Source organism: Mchenga conophoros, linkage group LG7 (genome assembly GCF_057382185.1).
Source record: "Mchenga conophoros isolate Kocher_MC1m ecotype Shallow Benthic linkage group LG7, M_conophoros_male_GT1.1, whole genome shotgun sequence".
Taxonomy (NCBI): Eukaryota; Metazoa; Chordata; class Actinopteri; order Cichliformes; family Cichlidae; genus Mchenga; species Mchenga conophoros.
In genome coordinates this window covers 55,493,540-55,517,541 of record NC_140532.1, presented here as the reverse complement: position 1 = coordinate 55,517,541, position 24,002 = coordinate 55,493,540, and the positions used below count along the sequence as shown (strand labels likewise).

The 24,002-nt window shown below is 39.4% G+C and overlaps 2 protein-coding genes across 2 annotated transcripts in view; one reads left to right on the top strand and one right to left on the bottom strand.

Moving 5' to 3' along the window:
- cwc27 (CWC27 spliceosome associated cyclophilin) overlaps window positions 1-17,363 on the bottom strand; it is a 32,006-nt gene extending 14,643 nt beyond the window's left edge. The window contains exons 1-11 of the mRNA XM_085280268.1: window positions 17,138-17,363; window positions 16,913-17,009; window positions 16,389-16,501; window positions 16,134-16,277; window positions 15,873-15,971; window positions 15,684-15,787; window positions 13,689-13,758; window positions 13,444-13,523; window positions 13,311-13,353; window positions 13,059-13,234; window positions 101-204 (exon numbers count right to left, since the gene is read on the bottom strand). Coding sequence (XP_085136394.1) covers window positions 101-204; window positions 13,059-13,234; window positions 13,311-13,353; window positions 13,444-13,523; window positions 13,689-13,758; window positions 15,684-15,787; window positions 15,873-15,971; window positions 16,134-16,277; window positions 16,389-16,501; window positions 16,913-17,009; window positions 17,138-17,179 — 1,072 coding nt within the window. The 5' untranslated portion in view covers window positions 17,180-17,363. The remainder of the gene's footprint in view (window positions 1-100; window positions 205-13,058; window positions 13,235-13,310; window positions 13,354-13,443; window positions 13,524-13,688; window positions 13,759-15,683; window positions 15,788-15,872; window positions 15,972-16,133; window positions 16,278-16,388; window positions 16,502-16,912; window positions 17,010-17,137) is intronic.
- A 287-nt stretch (window positions 17,364-17,650) lies between these two features.
- On the top strand, window positions 17,651-23,949 carry ppwd1 (peptidylprolyl isomerase domain and WD repeat containing 1). Its single transcript, XM_085280263.1, has 11 exons — window positions 17,651-17,951; window positions 18,069-18,171; window positions 19,013-19,116; window positions 19,273-19,393; window positions 19,513-19,960; window positions 20,046-20,236; window positions 20,419-20,608; window positions 20,695-20,876; window positions 20,959-21,040; window positions 21,124-21,306; window positions 23,604-23,949. The coding sequence occupies exons 1-11, from the start codon at window positions 17,819-17,821 to the stop codon at window positions 23,745-23,747; spliced, it is 1,881 nt and encodes a 626-aa protein (XP_085136389.1). The 5' UTR covers window positions 17,651-17,818; the 3' UTR covers window positions 23,748-23,949.
- The last annotated feature ends 53 nt before the right edge of the window (window positions 23,950-24,002 follow it).

Sequence of the window (24,002 nt, the reverse complement as noted above, 5' to 3'; positions counted from 1 at the left end):
ACACCCACTATATCATCTGCCACCAATAAATGTAAAATATAATGGGTTACACCAGGACACTTAAGAGTGCATGTAGGGGATTAAACATTTGCACACATACCCTCCTTGACTTCATCTTTTGCAGGTTTTGAACTTTCTTCTTTTCTTTGCTTTATGGCCTGCAGTTCTTTCTTCAACTGTCGCGCCTCTTTCCGTAATTCATCACTGTAAATGGAGAAATACAGTTTTGAGATCATAAACTCAACGTATACATCTGTTATAAAAGGAATACACTTGTTAACAGACGAGAAGAATCCCAGAGTGGCAGGCCCAAAGAAAAAAGTCATCCATTACAAACAAGAAGAGAATAGTTTGAACAGACATTTGGCTCCACTGGCTTCATCGCAAAACAAACACAAGGCATACATTTTTTTTTACGTTTCAAGAATATTAAATGTCTTTATAAACAAGTTGCTACTTGTCATTATGGTGGGCACACATACGAAACACAGAATAAAGAAGGCACATGGAAAAGCTGGTGTTGGTTCAGTAAACAGAAAACACTTTCCTCGAGAGTTTGTGCCCTTAGTTGCTTGTTTGAAGTCTTACTGAATGCAACATGATGTTCACTTTTTAAATTATAGTTCCCATTTAGAGTCAAACAAGACGCTAGCCTGCAAACGACCAGTGTCCCCCAATTTCTCAGTCAAATCGGTTCTTCGCTCATCTGATCGCGTTTCAAAACATCCAAATGGTGACAGCAAAATCACTCAACTTGACACTTCAAACAGGACTTCACTAACCAGTGGATGATGTCACAGTGGGTATTACCCATCTTTTTATTGTGGTCAAGACCAAAGTGGAGAGAGGCGAGTCTGGAATTTGAACTTTGGTCTCAAGTGAAGATCAAGAACTCAAAAATCTAATCCCAGGATGATTTAGACACTTTCCAAGTCAAGTCACAGGTAATAACTAACAAGAACCATGTCAAAGCCAGTCAGTCTAAAGCCAAAATCATCTTCCTCTTTTTTCGACTGCTTCCTTTAGAGATCTGCTTGCATCTCACCCTATCACTTGCATCCTCCTCTGTCACACCAACCAGCTGCATGCCCTTCACTACATCCATGAACTTCCTTCAGGTCCCTCTCATTTCTTCCTGCCCGGCAGCTCCATCTTCAGCATCCTATGTGTGTAATATATTCAGTCTCTCTCCTTGACACATGTTCTAAATGTCTCACTCTCTAACTTTGTCTCCAAACCGCTCAACCTGAGCTGCTGAAGAACCAAAGCTGTGTTTCAGACCATAAACTCATCCCTTTTGCGATATAAATGGAAAGTGATGAATCTCTGGGGTTGGTTTTTAAAACTGATTTACAGTACTTTTTTTTTTTGGCAATCTAAAGCTAAATTTGACCTCAACAAAATTTGTTAATGAGGTCAGTATCATGTTCATATTTGTACAAAAGAACATGCACATATTTAATTTGCATATAAATCAGAGCACTACACAAGTTGTATGAAGTTAAATATGAATGTTTTTCGATACATAAAATACACAATGCTCTGAGTGGCAGAAGTAATAAAAAACTTTATACTTCCTCTGCTCAAGTGGCACTGCAATAACTATCCCAGGCACTCCTCTCCTGGCTAGCCACCCTTGTAAAACCTTTAACTGGATGACAGAGGCAGGCCAAGGCACATCCTCACTTCCTTAACTCCAAGGTGGTGTCCTTTTTGGCAGGCGGCCTGCAGCCCAGCTCATACAAGGCCAGCAATGCTGATTATTGTTCCCCATCATATGACTGAGACTTCTGCCAGTTACAGAGCAGATATGTTATGTTAAGAAATGATAATATTTTTGTACTGCCTGACAGCTCTGTTTCATCCCATTCACTTGCAGAGCCACAAAGCACAGGTAAGCTGCACAGTCTGGGCCCCTGGCCTAGAAACATCTGAGGCATCTCCAGACCAAACAATGGCTGCTTTTGTTTCCTACATCTGCTTTTCTGGACAGACATTCATTTATATCCTTTCTCTTTCCTTTTATGTGGAACTTTGATTCTTGTGTTTGTAGCTAGTGCTATATTTGTTTAATTCTCTGACATTGTCTGTGGCAAAGTACTGAGGCATCAAACTGAGTGATATTTTAACTGTAAGTGGCTCAGCAAATATTAACAGCTGTGTCTGACTTGATGTCATGTCTCTTCCTTGTTAGCTTTCCTGGTTCTTCTGAGGATACACATAAGGAATCAGTCAGACATACAGTTGTTAGTCCTCTATTTTGAGGTCAGTATCAAGAAAAAAAAATTGCTTCAGCTGAATCCAAACTAAGTTGCCAAGGGTAGAAACTGGTTGGCAGAATCAGACACTGCCTATGCGAGGATGTTGCTTGCTCAGCTCAGTCTACAGAAGAATCAATAACAACAAACCTCTTTTCTAAGACATATTTTACATAAAGCATTGTAATGCAACACAGATGTGAAAACCCATAGGTGGGCAAAGAACGTAATAATTTGAAGACTCCAGCTGCCATTCACACTCCCACATGATGAATGGGTTTTTGTCTCTCTGGTGGTACTCTTTGATTAAAATGATAGCAGAAAACTCTCCATCCACGTTACTGCAGAATTACTGCAGTAGGTGGCCAGTTAACTATTTTGTTTTTTTTTAAGGTGATGAAGGCAACAACAAACCTTTTTAATACCAACTGTCAGATTTAACAAAGATTGTGCAAATGCAAGCTGAGCTTCAATAATTTAATATTGCACTTTCATTAAGATGTTTTAAAAAAGTCACACACACAACAAAAGAGGGTTTAACAGCCTTACTAGTAGTACGGATCAAGTTTCAAAAACATGCTTGATCCTGCTCTTCCCATTTATGCAATGTTCTAGCAATTTTTTGTACTTCTTGGTAACAATTTCAAAACTTGTCTGCTATCATCTGATACGATTTGGGTACAATGGCTAATACTTGGGAATAATATTGGTATCGAATGTAGCCAGGGACTAAAACCTTTGTTCCGTGTATTGACTATTTCACTGGTACTGTCTAACCATATTCAGGAAAGGCATGCAAGGATTGAAGGATGCTGGTGCTAGGAATGCTAATGTTTATCAAGTTAAAAAAAATATTAGACCTTTTAATTGAAATTAGCTGCTAGGAATATATACTGCTGTGGACACTGAAACATCACAGGGTTGACCAGCTGAAGATTGAGGTTTTAGCCGCTTTAGCCAAACACTCAAAAAAGTGAATTTGGGTGGTTCTTACATTTAGAAGAGTCTAAATTGTAATTTAATTAGTGCTGTCAGCGTTAATCTTGCTAAAATGACGTTAACGCCATAACTGCATTAACGCGGCAAATCTCCGTTAACAAGTTACCACGGTTACAGCGAGATTAATGCTGATGGCACTAAATTTGATCAAAAGAATTTTATGTTTATATGGTGAATCATAGAAGATCTTGTTGAAATGATATGATACAGTCTTGCAGGAGTGGTTAGTTGCCTGGACACGATACCACAAGATCACATGAGATTTCAAACCAAAAGAAAATCACTGAGGTTTTAAGAGGCAGAAAAGCCTACACACACCACGTGTATGCTATCATTATTGTATATTGACAAAAAAAAAATATATATATATATATATAAAAAAATCTATATCTATCTATATCTTTCCTTGTTATTTGTGTACTTGTTGTAAATAATCATTGACAGCTCGGTGGTGCACTGCTTAGCACTGTTGCCTCACAAGAAGAAGGTCCTGAGTTCAAATCAACCATCTGGCCTGCATTGGTTCTCTCCGGATACTCTGACTTCCTCCCACAGTCCAAAGACATGCAGTTAGTGGGGTTAGGTTAAATGGTAATTCTAAATTACCCATAAGTGTCAATGTGACTGCAAATTGTTCTCTGTGTTAGCCCTGCAATAGACCGGCAAGTTTTATGTTATCCAGACTCTAATTTTTTTTAACATTTCAAAAAAATAACCCTTTAAATGAACTTAATCATGGAAAGGATTTCAGCATTAATAAATGGCTTTCTATTAGCAGCAACTACTTTTGTTGGACTAATGTAATTTGCATGGGTTAAACTAAGTTGGACTCAACTGCATTAAATAAGTTGATTCATCATAAGTTGGTCCAACTGAAGTACATTAAGTTGGATTAATAGAACTGCATAATGCTAAAATAAAGCAATTTAATCGCGTGGAAATCCTTTCTATGATTTATTTAATACTTTTTTTTTTGAGTGCACCTAGTCAACACAAATTTACCTGCCTCCAAAACGTCACATAGGCTGCAGGCATGTTGCTTTTCACAAGTTTTTGTTATTATTATTGTTGTTGTTATTTTACTAGTGGCAGTAGCCATCTTTCACAGCTCACTGAGCTCAGGTGACCATTCTAATAGTAAAGACTTGTTGGCAAAGGCTGTGCAGTACACTATATTATATTATCCTTATACAGAAGCTCCCCATTCATTTAATAGTGAGGAGATTCTGTAGTTTTGGCAGTACTGATGATCATACATTTGGGATTTCCAAATGGCCTTTAATCTTTAATCTTGTGGGTTTTATAGGAACATCATCCCTGACACTTCTCTGGCATTAATGGGCATTAATAGGAAGGATTTTGCAAGCCTATTTTTGAGTAAAGAACACACTGGACTACGTGATCATTTTTGGCCTGCCTTGACATGTTGCCATTAGGAAAACAGGAGATGTATCCAAGGCAACAGCTGAACAATCAGCCCCATAACCATGGTGCCAATAAAGAAAAAAAGGGCAGAAAGGACAGGAAAAGCCCCACCAACACCTGTTAGGACTCCCCTCAGGGCTCAGCAAATTCCTCCCAAGACCCTCACATCATAACACAACAAACTACTCTGTTTCTACACTTGTTGCCCAGTCCGAATCACAATGTTTTGTCTAATGTATGTAAACGCATGTTTTAGTCATAGATTTTTTTTTAGGCAGCCAGCATTATCAATGTTAAGATGGACATTTATAACTCAGGTTCAGCAAAAAACAAGGAAAAAAACCCAAAAGAAAATAACACTTTAACAACACTTCATTCATTGCAAGGCAAGAATAACTGAAGAAGAGAATAAAGGATAGACAAAGCACAGGGTAGCTCCTTCTTGTCCCATTTCTGCAAGTCTACCCATCCCTTTACTCAATAAGGCAATCTATTTGCCAGCAGGAGAGACGAATTTAACAATCATTTTAAAAAACAAGGCCAATCGGAGAGGCACTCATCTGTTGTCATTTGTTGCCAGATAAACAGACCAAAACTGGCAGGACTAGATATATTATCAATCTTTCTTGTGACTCCCTACTAGCCCCTGTGGTCTGAGTGTACTTTGGGGCTGCCAGCTACTGTCACTCCTTCTGAAAATTCAAGAAATGTGAAAACCAGAGAGCTGTGGATGATTAACTTTTCATAAAGAAAGCATATGAAGTGATTGGCAGTAGACCAAGTACTCATGATTCCGAACCTTGCATTTAATACTCCAGTGTCTGGCAGGAGTCTGAGGCTGACACAGGAATTTGACAACCTTAAAAATAGTAAAGTGATGACTGTATGGTTCATCAAAAATTCAATAGTTTTTCCAAAATAGACAAGCACGCTGTGCTATCCTTTTTTGGATTTCTTTGTATTCTCATCTTGCCTTCAAATGGCTTTCACGAAATGTAAATACTGACAGAAATCAAACAGTTTTCACTTAAAATGTGGCCACAGCGTGATTAAGATGGGTCAAAAGTATGTCTAAAAGTAAAATTTAACACCTCAGAGTTGTTTAGAGTAAGTACACCACAAGGGTGGCAGCAGCAGCTTCTCTTTGCTACGTTGGATTAAATCCAGTCTAATGACTGAGCAAGTGATGTGGATGAATGTGCTAGAATAACAAGGTGGCTGGGTGAACTCCCCTCGGGGGGCACTCCATGGCTTGGTCAAAAGCCAAGGAGAACTGTGAGCTGGAGTTGAAGAATCTAACCTCAACGCAGGAATTTGCAGGACTTTGCAAAGTGATCTAGGTCAACGCAGTGGACCAAGGTTCCTTTTTAGAGTGCTTCACCTGCCTAATTTCTGAAACGATGCTTTAGCCTTCATCTAATCAGTTATGCTGGAAGTAACTCATTAATGTCATAGAGTATTAACTGTATGAATTATACTTAGTTTCACATTTTCTACTTCACTTAAATATTTTGCCTTTATGAGAGAATAAGACATAAATGTGCACAGTATCAGATGATGATGTTGATTACAGTCCAAGCCTCACTCCAAGCCTCACTTTTGCTTTTTATTCACTTTGAATTATATAAAACAAACAAACAAAAAAACCCTCAAAACTTCACACATCTTAGATATGCATTGCTGTATGGACCTGTTTCCAGCAAGCAAGTGCCCCATATGGTGCAGACATGCTACAGTGGTCCAGAGATGTGTAAACCTGGCAGTTCCAAAACATACACAACTCTGCTGCCAAGAACTGGATTATCTCAAGCAGGTTTCTGTACAAATGCAGCGCTGAATGCTTTCATGATCTCTGCAACCTTTCCCTGAGAACGCACTGGGTTATGACCAATGACAAGAGACAAGTGCAGCCAATTAATTCACAGTGACATATTGTCTGCAGCTTGGTCGGATAATTAGTGTCTGATGTCTCATTTAAGGTAAACTGTCCACAAGGCTAAGGGAATGCTTTCTTAAGGTGTTTTAAATACTGAAAAGATGTTTGAAATGTGGAAAGAGAAACAGACCCAACGTGGCAGAAGACCAACAGATGAAGAATAGAACTACAGGGGCCGGTCAATTCATTAGTTAGTCAATCAACGGAAAGCGAGTCAGCAACTCGTTTGAAAAATGATTAATCTTTATAGTCGTTTTTCAACTAAAACCTTCTCCAACATGAAGATTTGGTTTTCCTCTGTTTTATATTAACGTAAACTGACTCTCCCACAAACATTTACTCTCAGGTTTTGGAAAATTGTGGTAACATTTTATAGACTAAACAACTCAACGAATTAAGAAGACATTCACAAGATTAAAACACACACAGCTTTGATTAGAGCACGTGGCAGAGTGCCAGAGGGAACATAGATTTTTCTTTTCTCTCGAGGAGTTTGACACTATGATAACTAGAAATTATATATTATATACAAATTCACTGGTTCCATGTCCTCAGATGAGAATATCTCCTGGTTTTCTTTTAAGATGTTAAAATTTCTTTGGGCTGGGAATGTTTGAAAGGAACATTAAACATTAATTTACAGCCAATATAATATACTGATATTGGCATACTCTTATACTGGCTGTAAAACTTTATTTTTGTAATATAGTACAACACTCAAAAAAGATGCTTGGGTAGCTTCAGAAATAGTGTCATTAAACAGAATGTCATACAGAATGGCTTCAACTTCTTTGTTTAAAACACACTTAGTATTGTCTGTAGCACACGTAGGAGCGTTGCATCACAGAGGAGCAGTGTGCTGATGAATACATTTTTTACTACCCCAAAACTGCTGCTGGAATTGGGCCCCAAAATCCAGTATTCTTACACTCTAAAGAAGAAAATCTACATCATAATCAATATTGAAAAGTCACTGTAAATCAGATACTGGATCCTTTATTTTCCTACATTTATTCACACCTAAATACATTTCTATGTATCATGTGTATACACCTACACTAAAAATACACACAAGTCCCTACAAAATGTAATTTTAATTAGAATATTCTACAGATGACATGAAAATAAAAATCTGGAAGACGCACTGAATTTAAAAAAAAAAGTCATTCCATCTGTATTACTAAGTCACCAAATACACATAAGTGATAACAAGTGAAATAAATAACAGGATGTGCTGTTCTGTCATTATCTTCAGTCTGCTGTAACTAAAAAGCCATTACCAGAAACAGCAGAGGGAGCCAGGCCATGCTGGCAGAAGCAGCTCACCCTGTGTCCCACAGCCATATGGAAGCGTTTTGCTTCCCCAGTCATGCCCCGTCGGGTTTAACAAAAGTGGCGACTACCACATACACTGCTTTTGGGACTTCATTCCGTAGTGTCTTTTATAAAGCACCCCCCACCTTCCCACTCAAGACAAAGAGGCCCACTTGAAAGAGCAAAGGCACTTGATCAATAGTAACATAAAGGGAGTGTCAAACTGTAAGTGTAAAGGCTTAAAGAGAGGTACCCACAACATCGACTACACAACAAGTTGAGGCAAACTCTGAGAGAAATGAATGTGTTTTGATCAATTGTATCCTTAGTTTTAAAGTTTATTATTATTTGGAAACTGAATGCTGAATATGAACAAGTCCAAGCATTTTGCAATGACGGAATATTGCAGTGGAATATCATCTGGCTCCTGGAAGGCAACTTAAGACAGTTTTTACATCAAGTCAAAACTATTTTGGATTCATGCACGCTCCTAATTTCATGGTTTTCTCAGCAATAGGGGGAGCTTTGTAAAATTTACTCCGTAAGTCACTACAAACCTGTATATCTCTCTCTCACATACTCACACACATAGCAACTACAAAGGAATTAAATGAAAGACCAAATAGCAGAAGTCATGCAGCAGTGAAGGCCATCAGACAGAATGGAGATTAGTGACTGCTGTTAACATCCTGCCTCCTTTTTCCCAGGTGACTAGATAGCAGTTGGTGTTCTTCCTTGCGGACAAAGTAGCTGAAAGCCCAAAGCAAAGCAACGGTGGGAGAGCAAGCTCACCCTGCAACAATGCCCCCTTTGTCCTGTACTAACACTGTACCTACCAGCCTGCTCTTTGATTCCCTGCCAAGACAAACCACTGTGTTGGGTTACAGTTCTTGTAGCAAAACAATCTGCGCTTGTGTTTAATATACTGCAGTCTGCCTGCATTGGGCTGGCTGTCAGTCAGGGCACGCACGCACACACGCACGCACACACACACATCTGACTGGGGGCCCACTCTTTATCCTATTAGCACTAATGAGAGAGGGGTATGTTGATTATGTGTGCTGAGAGCTACCTGTGAAGAGGATATTGTGGAGAGATAACTGTTAAATCACTCTCTCCATTCTCCACAGGTCATTTTCATCCAAATATTATCACACACACCATCACTCTCACCTCCATTGCGCTCATACGGCTGGCTTGGACAGACGTGCTGTTTACTGCTAAGTAAGCAATTCGTGTTGAATGCCAATTTTCCTGCTTCAAAGAGCAGAGTCCTGATGTTGGTCCAGTGAGAAACAACGGAGACGTGCGAGCTTTGGTGTGTGTGCGTGCATGTGTTTGTGAGAATGTATCAAAGTAAGTGGGTGTGTATTGACAGAGCTGGAGGTAATGTAAAAAAAAACAGGTTAGACTCCACTTCATTGGGTGAGAACTAAATAAATCATGTTGGGGAAAAAGTAGGAGAACTGGAGATAAGGACTTCTAGTGGACAATTTTTCTTGAAGAGCCACTGCAAGTTTAGTGTACTTGTCACAAGGAGGCTTTGAAATCAGTTGTTTAATGTCTCTTTGGCTCTGAAGAGAGTTTCGTAACAAGTGAAAAACACTTATCAGTTATACAATATTGGGTATTCTAAGTTTGGGCTTGTGCTTAAAGTTTAAATGTGAAGTTAGCTGTATCATGGGAAAAGGAGGATCTAGTGGTTTGTTTGGAGCTTTTCAAATACTATTGACTAGGACTTTATGGTCTGAAATTTCTGAATTCTGACCTCAAAGTTTTCCACGGCAAATGTAAAGAATCAAAATGGCTGTGAGCAGGAACTTTCTTAAGTTCATCCACTGCTACTCATGAAATCAGGGTGCATGATATTAGTCTTAGTTTCTTAATAAGAACTTCAAACTTCCATCATACTTCTTCAAGCAGGATGTCTAAAATGTATGGTTTCCAGGTTATATCTAACAGCATAGGAGCAGGAAGATTCTTCAGTCTCTGCTACTTTGATTTAGACCATTCTTTTTAGTCTGTCTTGTGAATCGCCCAACTTCAAATTTCCAACAAAAATTCATAGAGTATTCCCTAAATAGGAACAGTTTTTCCATAGCTTTGAAGTTTCTCTCGCTTCATAAAAACTGTATGAGGATGATTCTTCTTTATATCTCGTGTGTGAACTTCATTGATGCTTCTAGTTAGGGCTGCAAATGTTCTGACAGACACACAGCTGTATCCTACAGCTGTCAGCTTTGTGTTAGGACTCTGCAAACTGAAGCCACTAAAGTGGACGTTTGGAAATATTTATGGTGCCTTTTGTAAACAAATGGAATTATACAATTCCACTACCAGGATATAGCCATACTCCATGACATGTATTCACTATGTTAATGTGGAATGAAAGTTATCCAGATTAAAAATCCAAACATTTAGCATTAACCAGTCAGAGTGACCCACCCTCGAAGACAAATGCAAACAAAGAGTCACACTTTAAAAACACAGAAAGATCCTGAATTCGCTCAAACACTGAAATGAATACCTTTGCATTCACGCATCAAATCAAACTATCAAAAAACTTCACACACAGATTTATTGACATTTAATGTATAACAACTGGTTCAGGACTGATACTTATTGTTTTAAGTATTTAACTGCATTGTTTTTTGTTCCATCATATTTTTTTGGTCCACAACCACCTCTCCTTTTTGAGAGGAAAGGTGGTTGAGAGGTGATTTAACATTATGCGTAGGAAGAGACAAGCAGACATAGTGGGCCCTCTTGAGAAAGAGAGAAAGCACGTTTGCCTCTATTTGTTTGTGGTCCACACCTGCTCCCATGGACACTGTGGAAAAGCTTATAGGTGAGTATAAGAGAGCTGCGCATCGTTCAAGAATACTGTTTTCTACTCCTGCTGGCCAAAACAACCCTCAGGTCACAACAGCTCCTAGTGGGCAGCCCACTGAAGCTCTTGTCTAAATATGGTCACTTCTGACACTGGAAGATCAAGAAAGAGATTACCATGGAGATAAACTACAGAGGAGGCTGTGCTTGTCTTTTATATAGACTGTGGTTAAAAAAACAAAACGACAACAACAACAACAAAAAGACTTCTGGAGCAATGTTCTTCGGACAGACAAGGTCAAAGTGGAGATTATTTTAGTCAAAAAACAAGCACAGCATATCAGCGCAAACACCTCACACCAACTGTCAAGCAGGATGGGGGAGGCCTGATGATATATACTTGTTTTGCAGCTAGAGGATTTGGGCACCTAACAATCACTGAGTAAACCATAAACTCCTCTGTATACTAACATACTCTAATGTCAAACGCGAGGCCATCTGTCGACAGCTAAAGCTTTGCTGAAACTGGGTCATGCGATGGGACAGTGATCCCCATCACAGCCGCAAATCTACAACAGAATGGCTGGGAAAAAAAAAAAGAGAAAAGAATCAAGGTGTTGCAATGGCCCAGCAAAGCCCAGACCTCAATCTGTTTGAAATGCTGTGACTGGATCTTAAGAAAAACGTGCATAAACGAATGTTTGCAAACCTCAATGAACTGAAGCAATGTTGAGAAGAGTGGGCCAAAATTCCTCCACAGCGATGTGAGAGATTGATAGGGTCAAACACAAAACAATTATTTCCAGTGAATGCTGCTAAAGCTATGATCGGGTGTACTAACTATTTTGTAAGACTACACAGGGTCCTGTAAAAATGTATTGTGATAACGTATTTGTAATTTAACTCATTTCAAGCCAAAGCTTCAAATATTCTCTGGATCCAGCTCTTGAAACTGGATAAATCACTACACATGAATAAAAAGAACCAAGTTGGCCCTATTACTTTTTTTCATAACTAATTGGGCTCACTTTTATCTAAAAATCGAATAAAGATTAAGGTTCTCCATCTATTTCAGGTTAGAAATCTCTCACATTAGAATGCTTAAATACATCTGAGGAATATTTTAAATAAATCCAGTTAATATATGCCTGTTAAAGATAAATGTTTTGCTACTAATGACTTAAAAAGGGGTATCTATTATGCATTTTCTTATCTTCTGTGACATATATAGTTACAATGGTGGGTGCTCAAATTAAACATGACTAAAGTTTCAAATAGTGACGCCAAGGTATGAACCACTCCTCCCTACATGCCTCAAGTGCCTCAGTCTGGAAACCTTCTTTCCAGTATGGTGAGCAAGGCAGCATCAAAGTGGCTGTAAGGGTGGCACTAAAGGATGACAATCTAAAATAGCTCACGAACAAGTAACACCAAATCTAAATTGTTAAATATACATTAATTTGTACAACAAAGTCCTCCAGCAATCCAACCACGACTGCATCAGAGAAACTGTAGCATGACTGTTCAAGAGGATTTGCTGCTGCAGAGAGGCACTAATTAATACGAGCTAATGATTGTTTCTACTGTGTCTAGGCCACTGAGCTGTTAAAATATTATACAAATCCTTCTCATCTCTCTTGAATTTGTTCTTGTTGTCATGAAATTTCAAGATTAGGTCAAGGTGGAGCTAAAACAATGACATTTTTCTAGTAAAGATGCTAAAGGTTTACCATTTCCTGCTTCTCATAAACTGAAATTTGGTGCTTTTATTTATCACATCTGAATGAAATTTGTGGGTTTCAAATTGTTGTTTATCATTGTGTTGCACTGCTATGTCTTTAGGAATCTCAGACTAACAATTACCTAATTGAAAAAAGAAAAAAATATGCAGCTATGAACACTGAAAAGTAACATTTTGTCTCTTGGACTTACTAAATATTTTCCTTGTCAGAAAAATAAAAGTTACAATAACAATCAGCAATAGGTAAGGTTTAGCATCATCTATATATTACATAGTCCAATAGCTCCCCCACCAGGATGTCACACCACATTACAAGTTCAACAACAACCATAAGACGCTGCTGAAAAAACTATGAAATACTATTTTTTTTGTTTTTAGCAGCCATGTAATTTTAACTATACACAACAGCTTTTAGTGGTAAAAATTTTCAAAATACATAATTTCAGAGAGATCATTATGCAGTAGCTACGTTTTAAATTTTTCTAGTAGTTTAGTTTAATTTATTTGCAGCAGGGTTGCAAAAAACCAAACAAACAACCAAGGAAAAAAAACATACCTGCGGCTCATCTTTTTTTCTTGCTCCTCTTCAATGGGCTCTGCCACTTTCTCTCCACCCTTTTCCTTCTTTAGCTTTTTACTTATGAGCTCTCTGATCTTCTCTTTCTTCTCCGAGTCATATTCCTCATCTGTGTCCATGTCGTCCTCAACATCATCGTCAGCCTCGTCACCTGACTGGAGAAACACATCAAACACTTAACGCTGATACTTCGCCTCTGAGTGCAAATGGAGGAAAATCTAAAAGACTTACCAAAGTTGCATCACCAGATGCAGATGCTTTTTTCTTCTTACCCCTGTGAGCAGAGCAAACATAGGTTCAGACTTTTTAATAATTCAAATTTAAAAAGGAAATTAAAATAGTTTTATAACTATTAATGAATTACTTATCAACTGCTGGAACAGAGCTCAGTCTGGGATCATCTTTCAAAAGGTCATGGCTGCTTTTGCTTTTTCCCTTGAATGTCTATTTAAAAAAAGAAAAGAAAAATGCCCAGACAACAGTTATTTACATGTCTATGTACTTTTTGAAATTTTTTAATATTTCTAATATACACCTAGTTATGATGTGTGAGTGGCACAAGAGTAAATGTCAGAGGTGCCCACATATAATGGTTTTATGATCCAGTACCTGGCTGACTTGGTTCACCATCTCCTCATCTTCTTCAGCTTCCTCTCCAAATGATAAAAGACTGAAATTCCTACAAAACACACCAACATGGGTAATTGCAGGGAAATAACATATTGTTATAAATCTTTATCAATAACATTATTGGCACTAAAAATAAATTAAACATGTAGCAAACAGTAATGAGTTTAAAGAGGACCTATTAAACTTTTTACCTCTAGTTCAGGCTATCATTCAGGTTCTTCAAAGAGAGGCCAAATATACTGGACCTGCCAATCTTTGCATTCAGGTGTTTTAAGTCACATTGCCTCAGGTGTATGTAAGCCATGCAGTCTGCCTTCACAACATTTGTGAAAGAATGGTCGCTCTAAAAAGCTTCATGACACGGAGCATAGACCTGAATTAGGATCAGCAAGTTAGTTTGTGAAATTTCTTCCATCCAAGATATTCCATGATCAATTGTAAGTGGCATTATTCCAAAGAGGAAGGCTTTAGAAACCACAGCAACTCAATCACAGCGTGGCAGACCATATAAAGTTACTGAGATGCTGAGGCACAATGCATGTAATCATCAATGCTCTGCTGACCTAGAAACTACAGAGTTCTCAGCCTCACATCAGCACAATTATGACGTGCTACTGGCTTCGTGGCATGGGTTTCAATGGCCGATCAGCTCCTGTAGATGTAGCGTGTAAGTAGCCAGACACTTTTGTCCATATAGTGTATAAACCAGAGCCAAAGTTTCAAATAATAATAATAATAATGATGTTAGCACAGGTACAATAAATCCCTAGGTGCCAAGAGACCAAAAGCAGAGGTTTCATACTGACCTAAGCAATCTGTGTGAATATATTGTTTTCTAACATTTTAACACCAACATATACACAAAACACCAAAGATCAGGGATAACAGCACATACACCAATCAGGCATTATGGCCACCTGCCTAATATTGTGTCGGTCCCTGACTCGACAAGACTGCTGAAGGTGTGCTATGGTATCTGGCACCATGATGCTAGCAACAGATCCTCTAAATAGAATTTGGATGCCAAGTCAACACTTAAAACTCACTGTTGTGCTTCTTGTCCTCACACCATTTTTGAAAAATGAAACAGGCCTGATTGTAGGTGTAAGGCAGGTAAACGATGCACATCCACGTAATTCATCAGACCAGGCCACCTTCTTCCATTGCTCTGTAGTTCAGTACTACTGCTTGGTGCTTTCTGTGGTGGACAGGGGTCAGCATGGGCATGCTGACTGGTCTGTGCCTATGCATACACAACTGTACAGTGTATTGTGATTCTATCAGAAACAGCAATACATTTTTGGCAGTTTGAGCTACAGTATCTCAACTGTTGGATTGAAACACGGGCCAGCCATCACTCGCGCCTCAATAAGCCTTATAAGCCAGGCCGCCAATGACACTGACCACTGCATATTTTTCCTGCTTCTAACATCAATTGGGGGGGAAAAGTTAATTTTCTGCCTAACATATCTCACCTACTAACATGTGCCATGATGAAGAGATAATCAGTGTGACCACTGTCAGTGTTATGCCTGATCGGTGTATGAGAAGCATAAACAGCAGCTACAGTGGACACTTTCACTGTTTGTAAACACTTGATTTCACTTCAGAATAACTTTGTGGTCTATGACCTCTGTAGTCTTCTGGCAGGTGATAAGCTAAAGGAGCAACAACACTGGGGGTAACTAAAAACATTGGCATATAGAATGGGTTACCTTAAAGGTTCAACCTTTTTTACATAAATGATGAACCATAGACCAAGGTCCAGTATAAGACTCAGTATAAGACAAATGAGTAATATTTTACACTGTGAATCATGCAAAGCTACTCTAGTAAAGTGCAAGAAAATATATATCTATATATAGATATGGAAATAAGCATAATATATTCCCTTATGTACAAAAATGCAGGTGCTCCTGGGTACAGTCTTGATCTTGTTTCAATCAGAAAGACAGATGAAGGCCGAGCACTCACTTTGTGGCTTTTGACTGTGATTTCTTCGTCTCTTCTTTATCCTTTTCCTTTTTGAGTTTCTTTATTTCACGAGGTATGATGTCATCAAATGGAGAATGTAACACCTAGGACAGACAAAAAGAAAAGCTTAAATTACAGAAGCTAGATAAACATATTGCTGAGCAGGTAAAATAGAATGAACTAAAATACCTCAGCAGATTTGATCTTGTGAGGATTCAGAGGTCTTTCCTCACCATCACACTCAACTTCTGCTAATCTGAGCATGTTATACACGGTGTCTCCAGTGACCTGGAGTGGGGATTGCAGAAAATAGAAATGGTCAGGCACACTCTTAGCACATCCTGCCTGGGGAAAACGCCACTCATCTTGGTATATTCATATATTCATTGAAGACAGCATTCAATCATGAATACAGATAGAGAATAAGTCATCATGTTCTTACAGATTTACCTTGCCAAATATGGTATGTTTATTGTTGAGTTCATCTGCACGTCCCAAGGTGAGAAAAAACTGACTGCCATTGTCATGTGGCCCTGCATTTGCCATGGCAACCAAACCCCTCCGATTGAAGCGCAACCTAGAGTGAAACTCATCCTGAAAGGCGAAAGAAAGTTTAGAAGACATCGTATTTTAGTGTCACCTGCTCATAGGAATTAGAAATCCACTTCAGAATTAAAAATAAAATGAGAAGAAAAGCAGCCTCACCTTGAATGGTCGGCCATAGATGGACTCTCCGCCTGCCCCTGTCCCAGTAGGATCTCCCCCCTGAACGATGAAATCAGGCACCACTCTGTGGAACACTGTACCATCATAATAACCTAGAAGATCAAGACATACTGTATACTAAATAAACAATAATGCAACAACAGTTCCCTCAAGAAATCTGAGCCAACAAGGACATTTAAATAAAGACAGTGCTCAGCTGAATATAGTTTCTGGGATTAAATAAAGTCTTATGTACACTCATAACAGCCATTTCTCTGCTTACAAGAATTATATAAGTAACGATGGCTAAGACTCAACATTTACTCACATTTAGTCCATCAATAATCTTCAAAATAAGATAAAAATATGACACTTACACGCGCATGGCCTAATGCTTAAAGAGGCTAGTTTTACCAAACCAATATATTTTAAGGGCACGCCTGGAATAATTCGGCCTAATTTAGCGCAAACTGAATTTGACGTTGTTCTCCAGTGGTTTCTGCACTTCCTTGGTGAATTCTTACCTTCCATGCACAGCTGCACGAAGTTCCTGCATGCTTTAGGAGCCTCCTTGGACCACAACTCAATGTCAATATCACCTGCTGTTGTCTTTAACAGGACCTGCGAAAAGACCACGAAATTATACATTCAGAGCTAAACAGTGTTAGGAGTGGCTAGCTAATGGTGCCTACAAATCCGCAACATTATGCACGAAAAAACTGAAGTTCAAATTGTAAACGGGCGCTTACCTTCCCATTTGTTGGTGGCTCTTGAATGTAAATGTTGCTCATCCTGCCGCTACGTTTCTGTGTTTTGTTAGCAGAATAAAAAATATATTCTCACACGATCTGAACTTTGGGTTCCTCGAAAATACAGATAGTAAAGTTTGTTACAGTAGGTAACTTTAAATGTGATACATTTCACATTTCACTCTTTACAGCCATATTGGCGATACATGAGTTGATTGTTTACTTCCGAGAACATAGGGGGTTTCGGTTTAATTATTGATTTTCTGTTCCGTTTTTTTCAAAGAACGTCACTTAATTTGTTTTTTTTCTGTTTCCATAAAATATATAAAAAGCTTTTATTCGCACGTGAATCAAACTCCGAGAGTGTTGATGACAAAACAATCCAAAACTAGCTCGGTACTTCACCCCGAGAAACAGATTTTTGGATCGCTCCTAGTGCGCTATCACAACAGCCCCTCTGGAAACAACAAGTTCCGTGTAATTACAGCGTAATCTCATTAATCCTAATAATTATGCATTCTTGAGAAAAGGTGAGACACATAACATGTTGTTTATAATTAATAATTGTAGAATTTTAGCAACTTAGACTTGAAACAAAAACAACTGCACAAAGAAATCAGAGATTTAGGCGCTGAACGGAAGTACTGTATTTACGGAAGGACCACACGGGCGATCACGGCAATGGCGGCTACTGAAAAGAATGTGGAACTGAAGCGCAAAGTAGATGATGATCATGATGGGGATGGGGACGAAGAAGATGCCGAGTGGGTTGGACCCATGCCAAGCGAAGCCACAAAGGCAAAGAAAAGGAAAGGTGGGATTCTGGCTGTTCATTCGGCACACTGGCAGCTTTTTGCGACTGCTCTCTAATCACTGCTAATAAAGCGCCAAACGCCGTCCGTTAACTTCTGTGTGTGTTTGTTTCTCTCAGTACTCGAGTACGAGCGTGTCTATCTGGACAACCTCCCGTCGGCTGCAATGTATGAACGGAGCTATATGCACAGGGACGTCATCACACACTTAGTTTGTACAAAGTAAGTCAGCAGCTACAAGGAAACGTTCCTTTATACGTGAGGAAGCGTTTCCACTTTACAGCACTACTCGCTTACATCCAGCTTATTAAACCACCTTAATAAAAGCGATGCAATTTTAAAATGCCTAAACTATCAATTATTAGTATTGCCAGCATACTTCATATTCCAGGATTTTCTTTGTGCTGATCCAGTGTTAGCATTCATGCTTGTGGCAACGTGAAAGTCAACCTAAAATGGTGACGTGTATGATACCATCACCTGGGAAATCTAAACGAAGCACCAGAATTTAGTAATTCTTTCATTTAAGAGTGGGCAGCCGTTTTAATAATTATTATTGATGTATTTTCTATCATTCCAGTGACAAGGCATGCCAATTTCCTGCAGCCTTCTGTTTATAGAGGAACCTTGCAGGCTGTATTACATGTTATTAGTTGGTTGTGTCTGTTCATTGTTTGTTTGAAAAGCCACTGAGTGCTGTATCTGTAATAACAATGAAGTTCCATCAGCTGATATAAGCTGTGTTGTTTGCTGTTGACCTGTAAGCTTGTAAGATGACATTTTATCAGTAATGGCTAACATTTATCTGTTGGGTCTTATCACTTTTAGCCTGAAAGTGTATTATTGTATTATTATCTGTTTCCCTGGCATAAATTGAATGACAACCCCCCCAAAACAAATCAGGCAAACAAAGAAAAACTTTGATGCATCCATATTCGCAATCCTGATTTTTTTATTTTCTCTTTACTTCAGATAAAGATTGTCTAACTCCATCAGTAGATGGGATGTGGATGGGAAAAGTGGGCTGAAGCTGAAATAACGCCATAACATTGTGCTGTTTCAGGTCAGACTTCATCCTCACTGCCAGCCAGGATGGCCATGTCAAATTTTGGAAGAAGAAGGAGGACGAGGGGATAGAGTTTGTCAAACACTTTCGAAGTCATCTCGGTATGAACTTAATTTGTGATAACTTCTTTTTAACATTCTTAGTGGCACTGGACTGAGAGGAAGTTATGGAGACCCAGTGCATTGTATCTTATAATATAACATGTCTTTAATGAGTGAAAAGGATGTGTATAAACACTGTTCTTGCTTTTTGCCCAGGTGTGATAGAAAGCATTTCGGTCAGTGCGGAAGGGGCCCTTTTCTGTTCCGTTGGTGATGATCAGGCCATGAAAGTATTTGACGTGGTCAATTTTGACATGATCAATATGCTGAAGTTGGGGTGAGTCTAAATGAAGATTTTCTGGCCAGACACAATAATGTTTTTACTGCTGATAGATTTGGAGTGCAAGTTCTCCTTTAATTTGATTGGTTTCTCTACTGTGATCTGTCTATATGTAGCTTTCATCCAGGCCAGTCTGAGTGGATCTATAATCCTGGAGATGCCATCTGCACAGTAGCCTGCTCAGAAAAGTCCACAGGGAAAATCTTCATCTATGATGGCAGGGGAGGCAACGACCCCCTCCATGTCTTTGACAAAATGCACTCCGCACCGCTTTCCCAAATCCGCCTGAATCCCAAGTTTCGAGTCATTGTGTCTGCTGACAAAGCGGGAATGCTGGAGTACTGGACAGGCCTTCCAAATGAATTCAAGTTCCCCAAACATGTGGATTGGGAATACAAAACGGACACTGACTTGTATGAATTTGCAAAACACAAAACCTATCCCACCAGCCTTGCCTTTTCCCCCGATGGGAAGAAGATGGCCACCATCGCTTCTGATAGGAAAGTCAGGATCTTCCGATTCCTAACAGGAAAACTAATGCGAGTGTTTGATGAATCATTAACGGTAACCTGCCATTCACCTTTCAGCCTGGATCATTGCTAGCGTTATGAATTTTGCACACCAATCACAGCTGCTATATGTGTCTTAGATGTTCACAGAGCTGCAGCAGATGAGACAGCAGCTTCCTGACATGGAGTTTGGGAGGCGGATGGCTGTGGAGAGAGAACTAGAGAAGGTGGATGGTATCCGGCTGGCAAACATCATCTTTGATGAGACTGGCCACTTTGTTCTGTATGGGACCATGCTGGGCATCAAGGTCATCAATGTGGAAACTAACAGGTATGCTCACAAATGAAGGTGGAGACTGAATCACAGTTGTGTTTCGTAATAAAATAATGTTTAAGAGATGTAAACGAGTATTTTAATTGTAGTATACAAACTAATGAAATCAAATGTGATAACGTCACATACAGAGTTATATAGACATATAACTCCCGAGCCCTGTGTTTCTTGTTTTCTAGATGTGTGCGGATCCTTGGGAAGCTGGAGAACATCCGTGTGGTTCAGCTGAGTTTGTTCCAAGGTGTTGCAAAGGCCATGCAAGTGGCACCCACTGTGGAGATGAAAGCTTCTGACAACCCTGCCTTACAGAACGTAGAGCCTGACCCAACCATCTTCTGTAGTGCTTTTAAGAAGAACCGCTTTTACTTGGTGAGACAGAAAGGCATTCATTTCAAAGTGACAGCGCTGCATTTTTTCCTATCTTACTATAAGTTTTTTGTCGTCTCTTTTTGAAGTTTTCGAAGAGAGAACCAGAGGATACCAAGAGCGCCGATTCCGACAGAGACATCTTTAACGAGAAGCCCTCAAAAGAAGAGGTGATGGCCGCCACGCAGGCCGAGGGCCCCAAGAGAGTGTCTGACAGTGCCATCATCCACACCACTATGGGAGACATCCACATCAAGCTTTTCCCTGTGGAGTAAGTCCTCAGTGTGAATGCTTTTGGCTCCTCCTTTCACTTTAGAAGACAGGAACAGAACTTTTCCTCTCTTTGGTTTTAGATGCCCCAAAACTGTGGAGAACTTCTGCGTCCACAGCAGGAATGGATACTACAATGGCCACATATTCCACAGAGTGATCAAGGTACGTTGTCCTTTTTCTTTATGAAGCTTGGCGATCAACTGTGGGATTCTGGCTCTGAGTGTTTTTCTCTTTGTCGTTGACAGGGCTTCATGATTCAGACTGGAGACCCCACAGGAACAGGCATGGGAGGAGAGAGCATCTGGGGAGGGGAGTTTGAAGACGAGTTCCACGCCACGCTGAGACACGACCGCCCATACACACTTAGCATGGCAAACGGAGGCCCGGGCACCAATGGCTCACAGTTTTTTATCACCGTGGTACCCACTGTAAGTAGCCCAACTAAAACCACTTTCAGACGTGTATTTTATCATCGTGTGAATAAGATGTCAATTTACTTTTCTGAAAAAGTACGACAGCTACATGTAAGATGGTGATATTACCGTTTCAAACTTATAATTAGAATTATGGTAAAAAGAAGATTATATAAATTACACCCTTTATTGGCTCTAAGATTTTATTTAACAGGTCATAATAAAAAGAATTTAGGTAATTGGGTAAATTAGCTCAAAACAACCGCAGACGAAGAACAAAATATGACACTGTCTCATATTCATTTAACAAATCTCAGGACTTATGGTCATAATGTGTCAGGTTTGGTGAAACCAAATGGCATGGCAGCGCAAACCGCTCACATCAGCTCCTAAACATGTAATTGGTGAGGTGATGGTTAGACCTGGGCATCTTTCAGCCATTCACTTGACTGTGAAACTTCTGTGTAAACCAAAGTTATTCTAGAGTCAAATGTGAAGCCATCTGTCTGACAGCTAAAGTGAAAGTGGGTTGTGCAACAGGCAAATGATCTCAAGCACAGTGGCAAACCTACTACAGAATGACTAAAAAGAAAAGAATCAAGGTGTTTCCATGGACCACCCAAAGTCCACACCTCAACCTGCTTGAAATGTTGAAAGGTTGTATTTACCGAAGTGCTCATAACACCTAGATAATGTTTTATTACATCTTGATATGTAAAACCTTAAAAATTCCTGTGCACTTTCCTTTCACCATAACTACAGATGAAGTCATTTTTAATTTATATTAACACACCGTTTGCAATGCAGCAGAAAATGCAGGATTCAGCAAAGTCTGGTGTCGCTCCTGGAACAGCATCAGTGTCAGCAATCTTGTAACGTTACATGTAAATGACCAAGCAGAGTGTTGGGTTTCATTCTGTTTCTGTGTAACATGGCAACAGTAAACACGAATACTGTCAGGCACTCAGAGTGTAACGGAAGCCTACACAGACCTGGTGCATCACATTTACCAAAGTTTTCAAAATCCACAACATCACTACATGAGCCAGACTCACGGTTTAATACGCAAATTATTCTAAATGGGGGGTGAAGTTTGAGATAAAACAAAACTATAGTAATTCTCTTTTTTTAATTTTGAGTTTGTTTGTTTTTTATATAGTTTTCAATTGACTTTTTATGAATTGTTAGTTTGAGTCTTTTTGTTGTTATATGGGGGATTTTTTCTCAGGATAAAGATTCTGTGTTGACTCTATGCAGAGCTTACTACACATAATGGGTAATCAGCATTTATACCCGTCTTGCTTTGCAGTTTTGGTGCCAAAACTCTAGTTAGCAAATCTCTTCCAGTCAATTTAAAAGTATGGGGAGAAAATATTTACCAGACATGAATAGGAGTAAACAATGACATTGCAGGCTGAACCAAACCACATGTAGCTACAGTTGTCAGAAGAGCAGGGCAGGTTATTGAGTAGTTACTGGTGTATGCTTGAGAAGGTTTGCACTTATAACATAGTTTCAGCATTGGTTTAATGCAGAAACAAAAAATCCACCTAAGTCTCGATAAATGTGCACCAAAGCCTCATTTTGCAGGTTGTGTTGACAGATTTGATCTGACTAAGACTTAAATTTGGTTAGTTTGGGGTTAGTTCTATCCATCCGTGCATTTTCTTAGCTGCTTAACAGTTGAAGGCTCTATATGGTATTTAAATGGGAAGGAGGGACTCTGAAATAGAAAGAAGACCTGAGAGTGCAAATGGCAGCAGCTCAGAGAGGTACTGTGGAGTGAGGTTGTGAATCTCCTTAAATGCGAGGAGCAAAATCTTGTAATCAAATCTACCAGAAGTCGGTGGAGCTGCTGAAGGACGGCTGTGGAATCCAATGGAAGGAGTTTTGGTGATGATGCAAGCAGTGGTTGAAGTTGTATGGACATTAGAAGAAGACAGAAAAGAGAGTTAGAGTAACCAAGGTGTAAACAAGGATGGCAGTACTGTTAGGTAAGACATACATATTTTTGGACTGTGGGATGAAGCCAGAGTACCCGGAGAGAGTGTGCAAACAGCATACAAGAAGGCTCCACCCAGATGCTGAATCCAAGCCCTCTCGATTTGACGGTGCTAACCTCTGCACCACCCTCGTTTAACTTAGTTGTGTTTTTCAAATGTCTTGCTTTTTGCCTTTTATTTAACTAAAATGCTTTTTATTTAGTTAAGGATAATGACCTCGGTCAGCAATGGACAACAAGTGCTTATAAGATCAACATATGTGTGATTTTTTTTTTTTAAATTTCTTTATGTGCTTCTGTTTTTCTGCAGCCCTGGCTTGACAACAAGCACACTGTGTTTGGGAGGTGCACTAAAGGCATGGAGGCAGTCCAGAGGATCTCCAATGCCAAAGTCAACCCGAAGACTGACAAGCCATATGAAGACATCAGCATTATTAACATCACCATAAAGTAATTGTATGCCTTTGTCATGTAATGTACAGCGATTTATTAAAGAAGACCAAATGTTGTTATAAGAGTGTCTCCAGTTTACATGTCGAAGTATCATCGGGCAAGATGCTGAACCCTGAGTTGCCCCGATGCGTGCGTGTGTGTGTGTGCGTGTGCGTGCGTGTGTGTGTGCGTGTGTGTGTGTGTGAGAGAGAAAATGATAGAGACAAGTGCTGTGTGACTGTGTGAAGAATATTTGTAGTAAGAAGTGCTTTGAATG

What these genes read in the sequence shown, in the direction of transcription:
- ppwd1 (XM_085280263.1), top strand. Translation starts at nt 17,819, where the DNA reads ATGGCGGCTACTGAAAAGAATGTGGAACTGAAGCGCAAAGTAGATGAT. An exon ending in ATCAATGTGGAAACTAACAG is followed by an intron (nt 20,237 to 20,418) that starts GTATGCTCACAA and finishes CTTGTTTTCTAG; the next exon opens with ATGTGTGCGGATCCTTGGGA. An exon ending in ATCAAGCTTTTCCCTGTGGA is followed by an intron (nt 20,877 to 20,958) that starts GTAAGTCCTCAG and finishes CTTTGGTTTTAG; the next exon opens with ATGCCCCAAAACTGTGGAGA.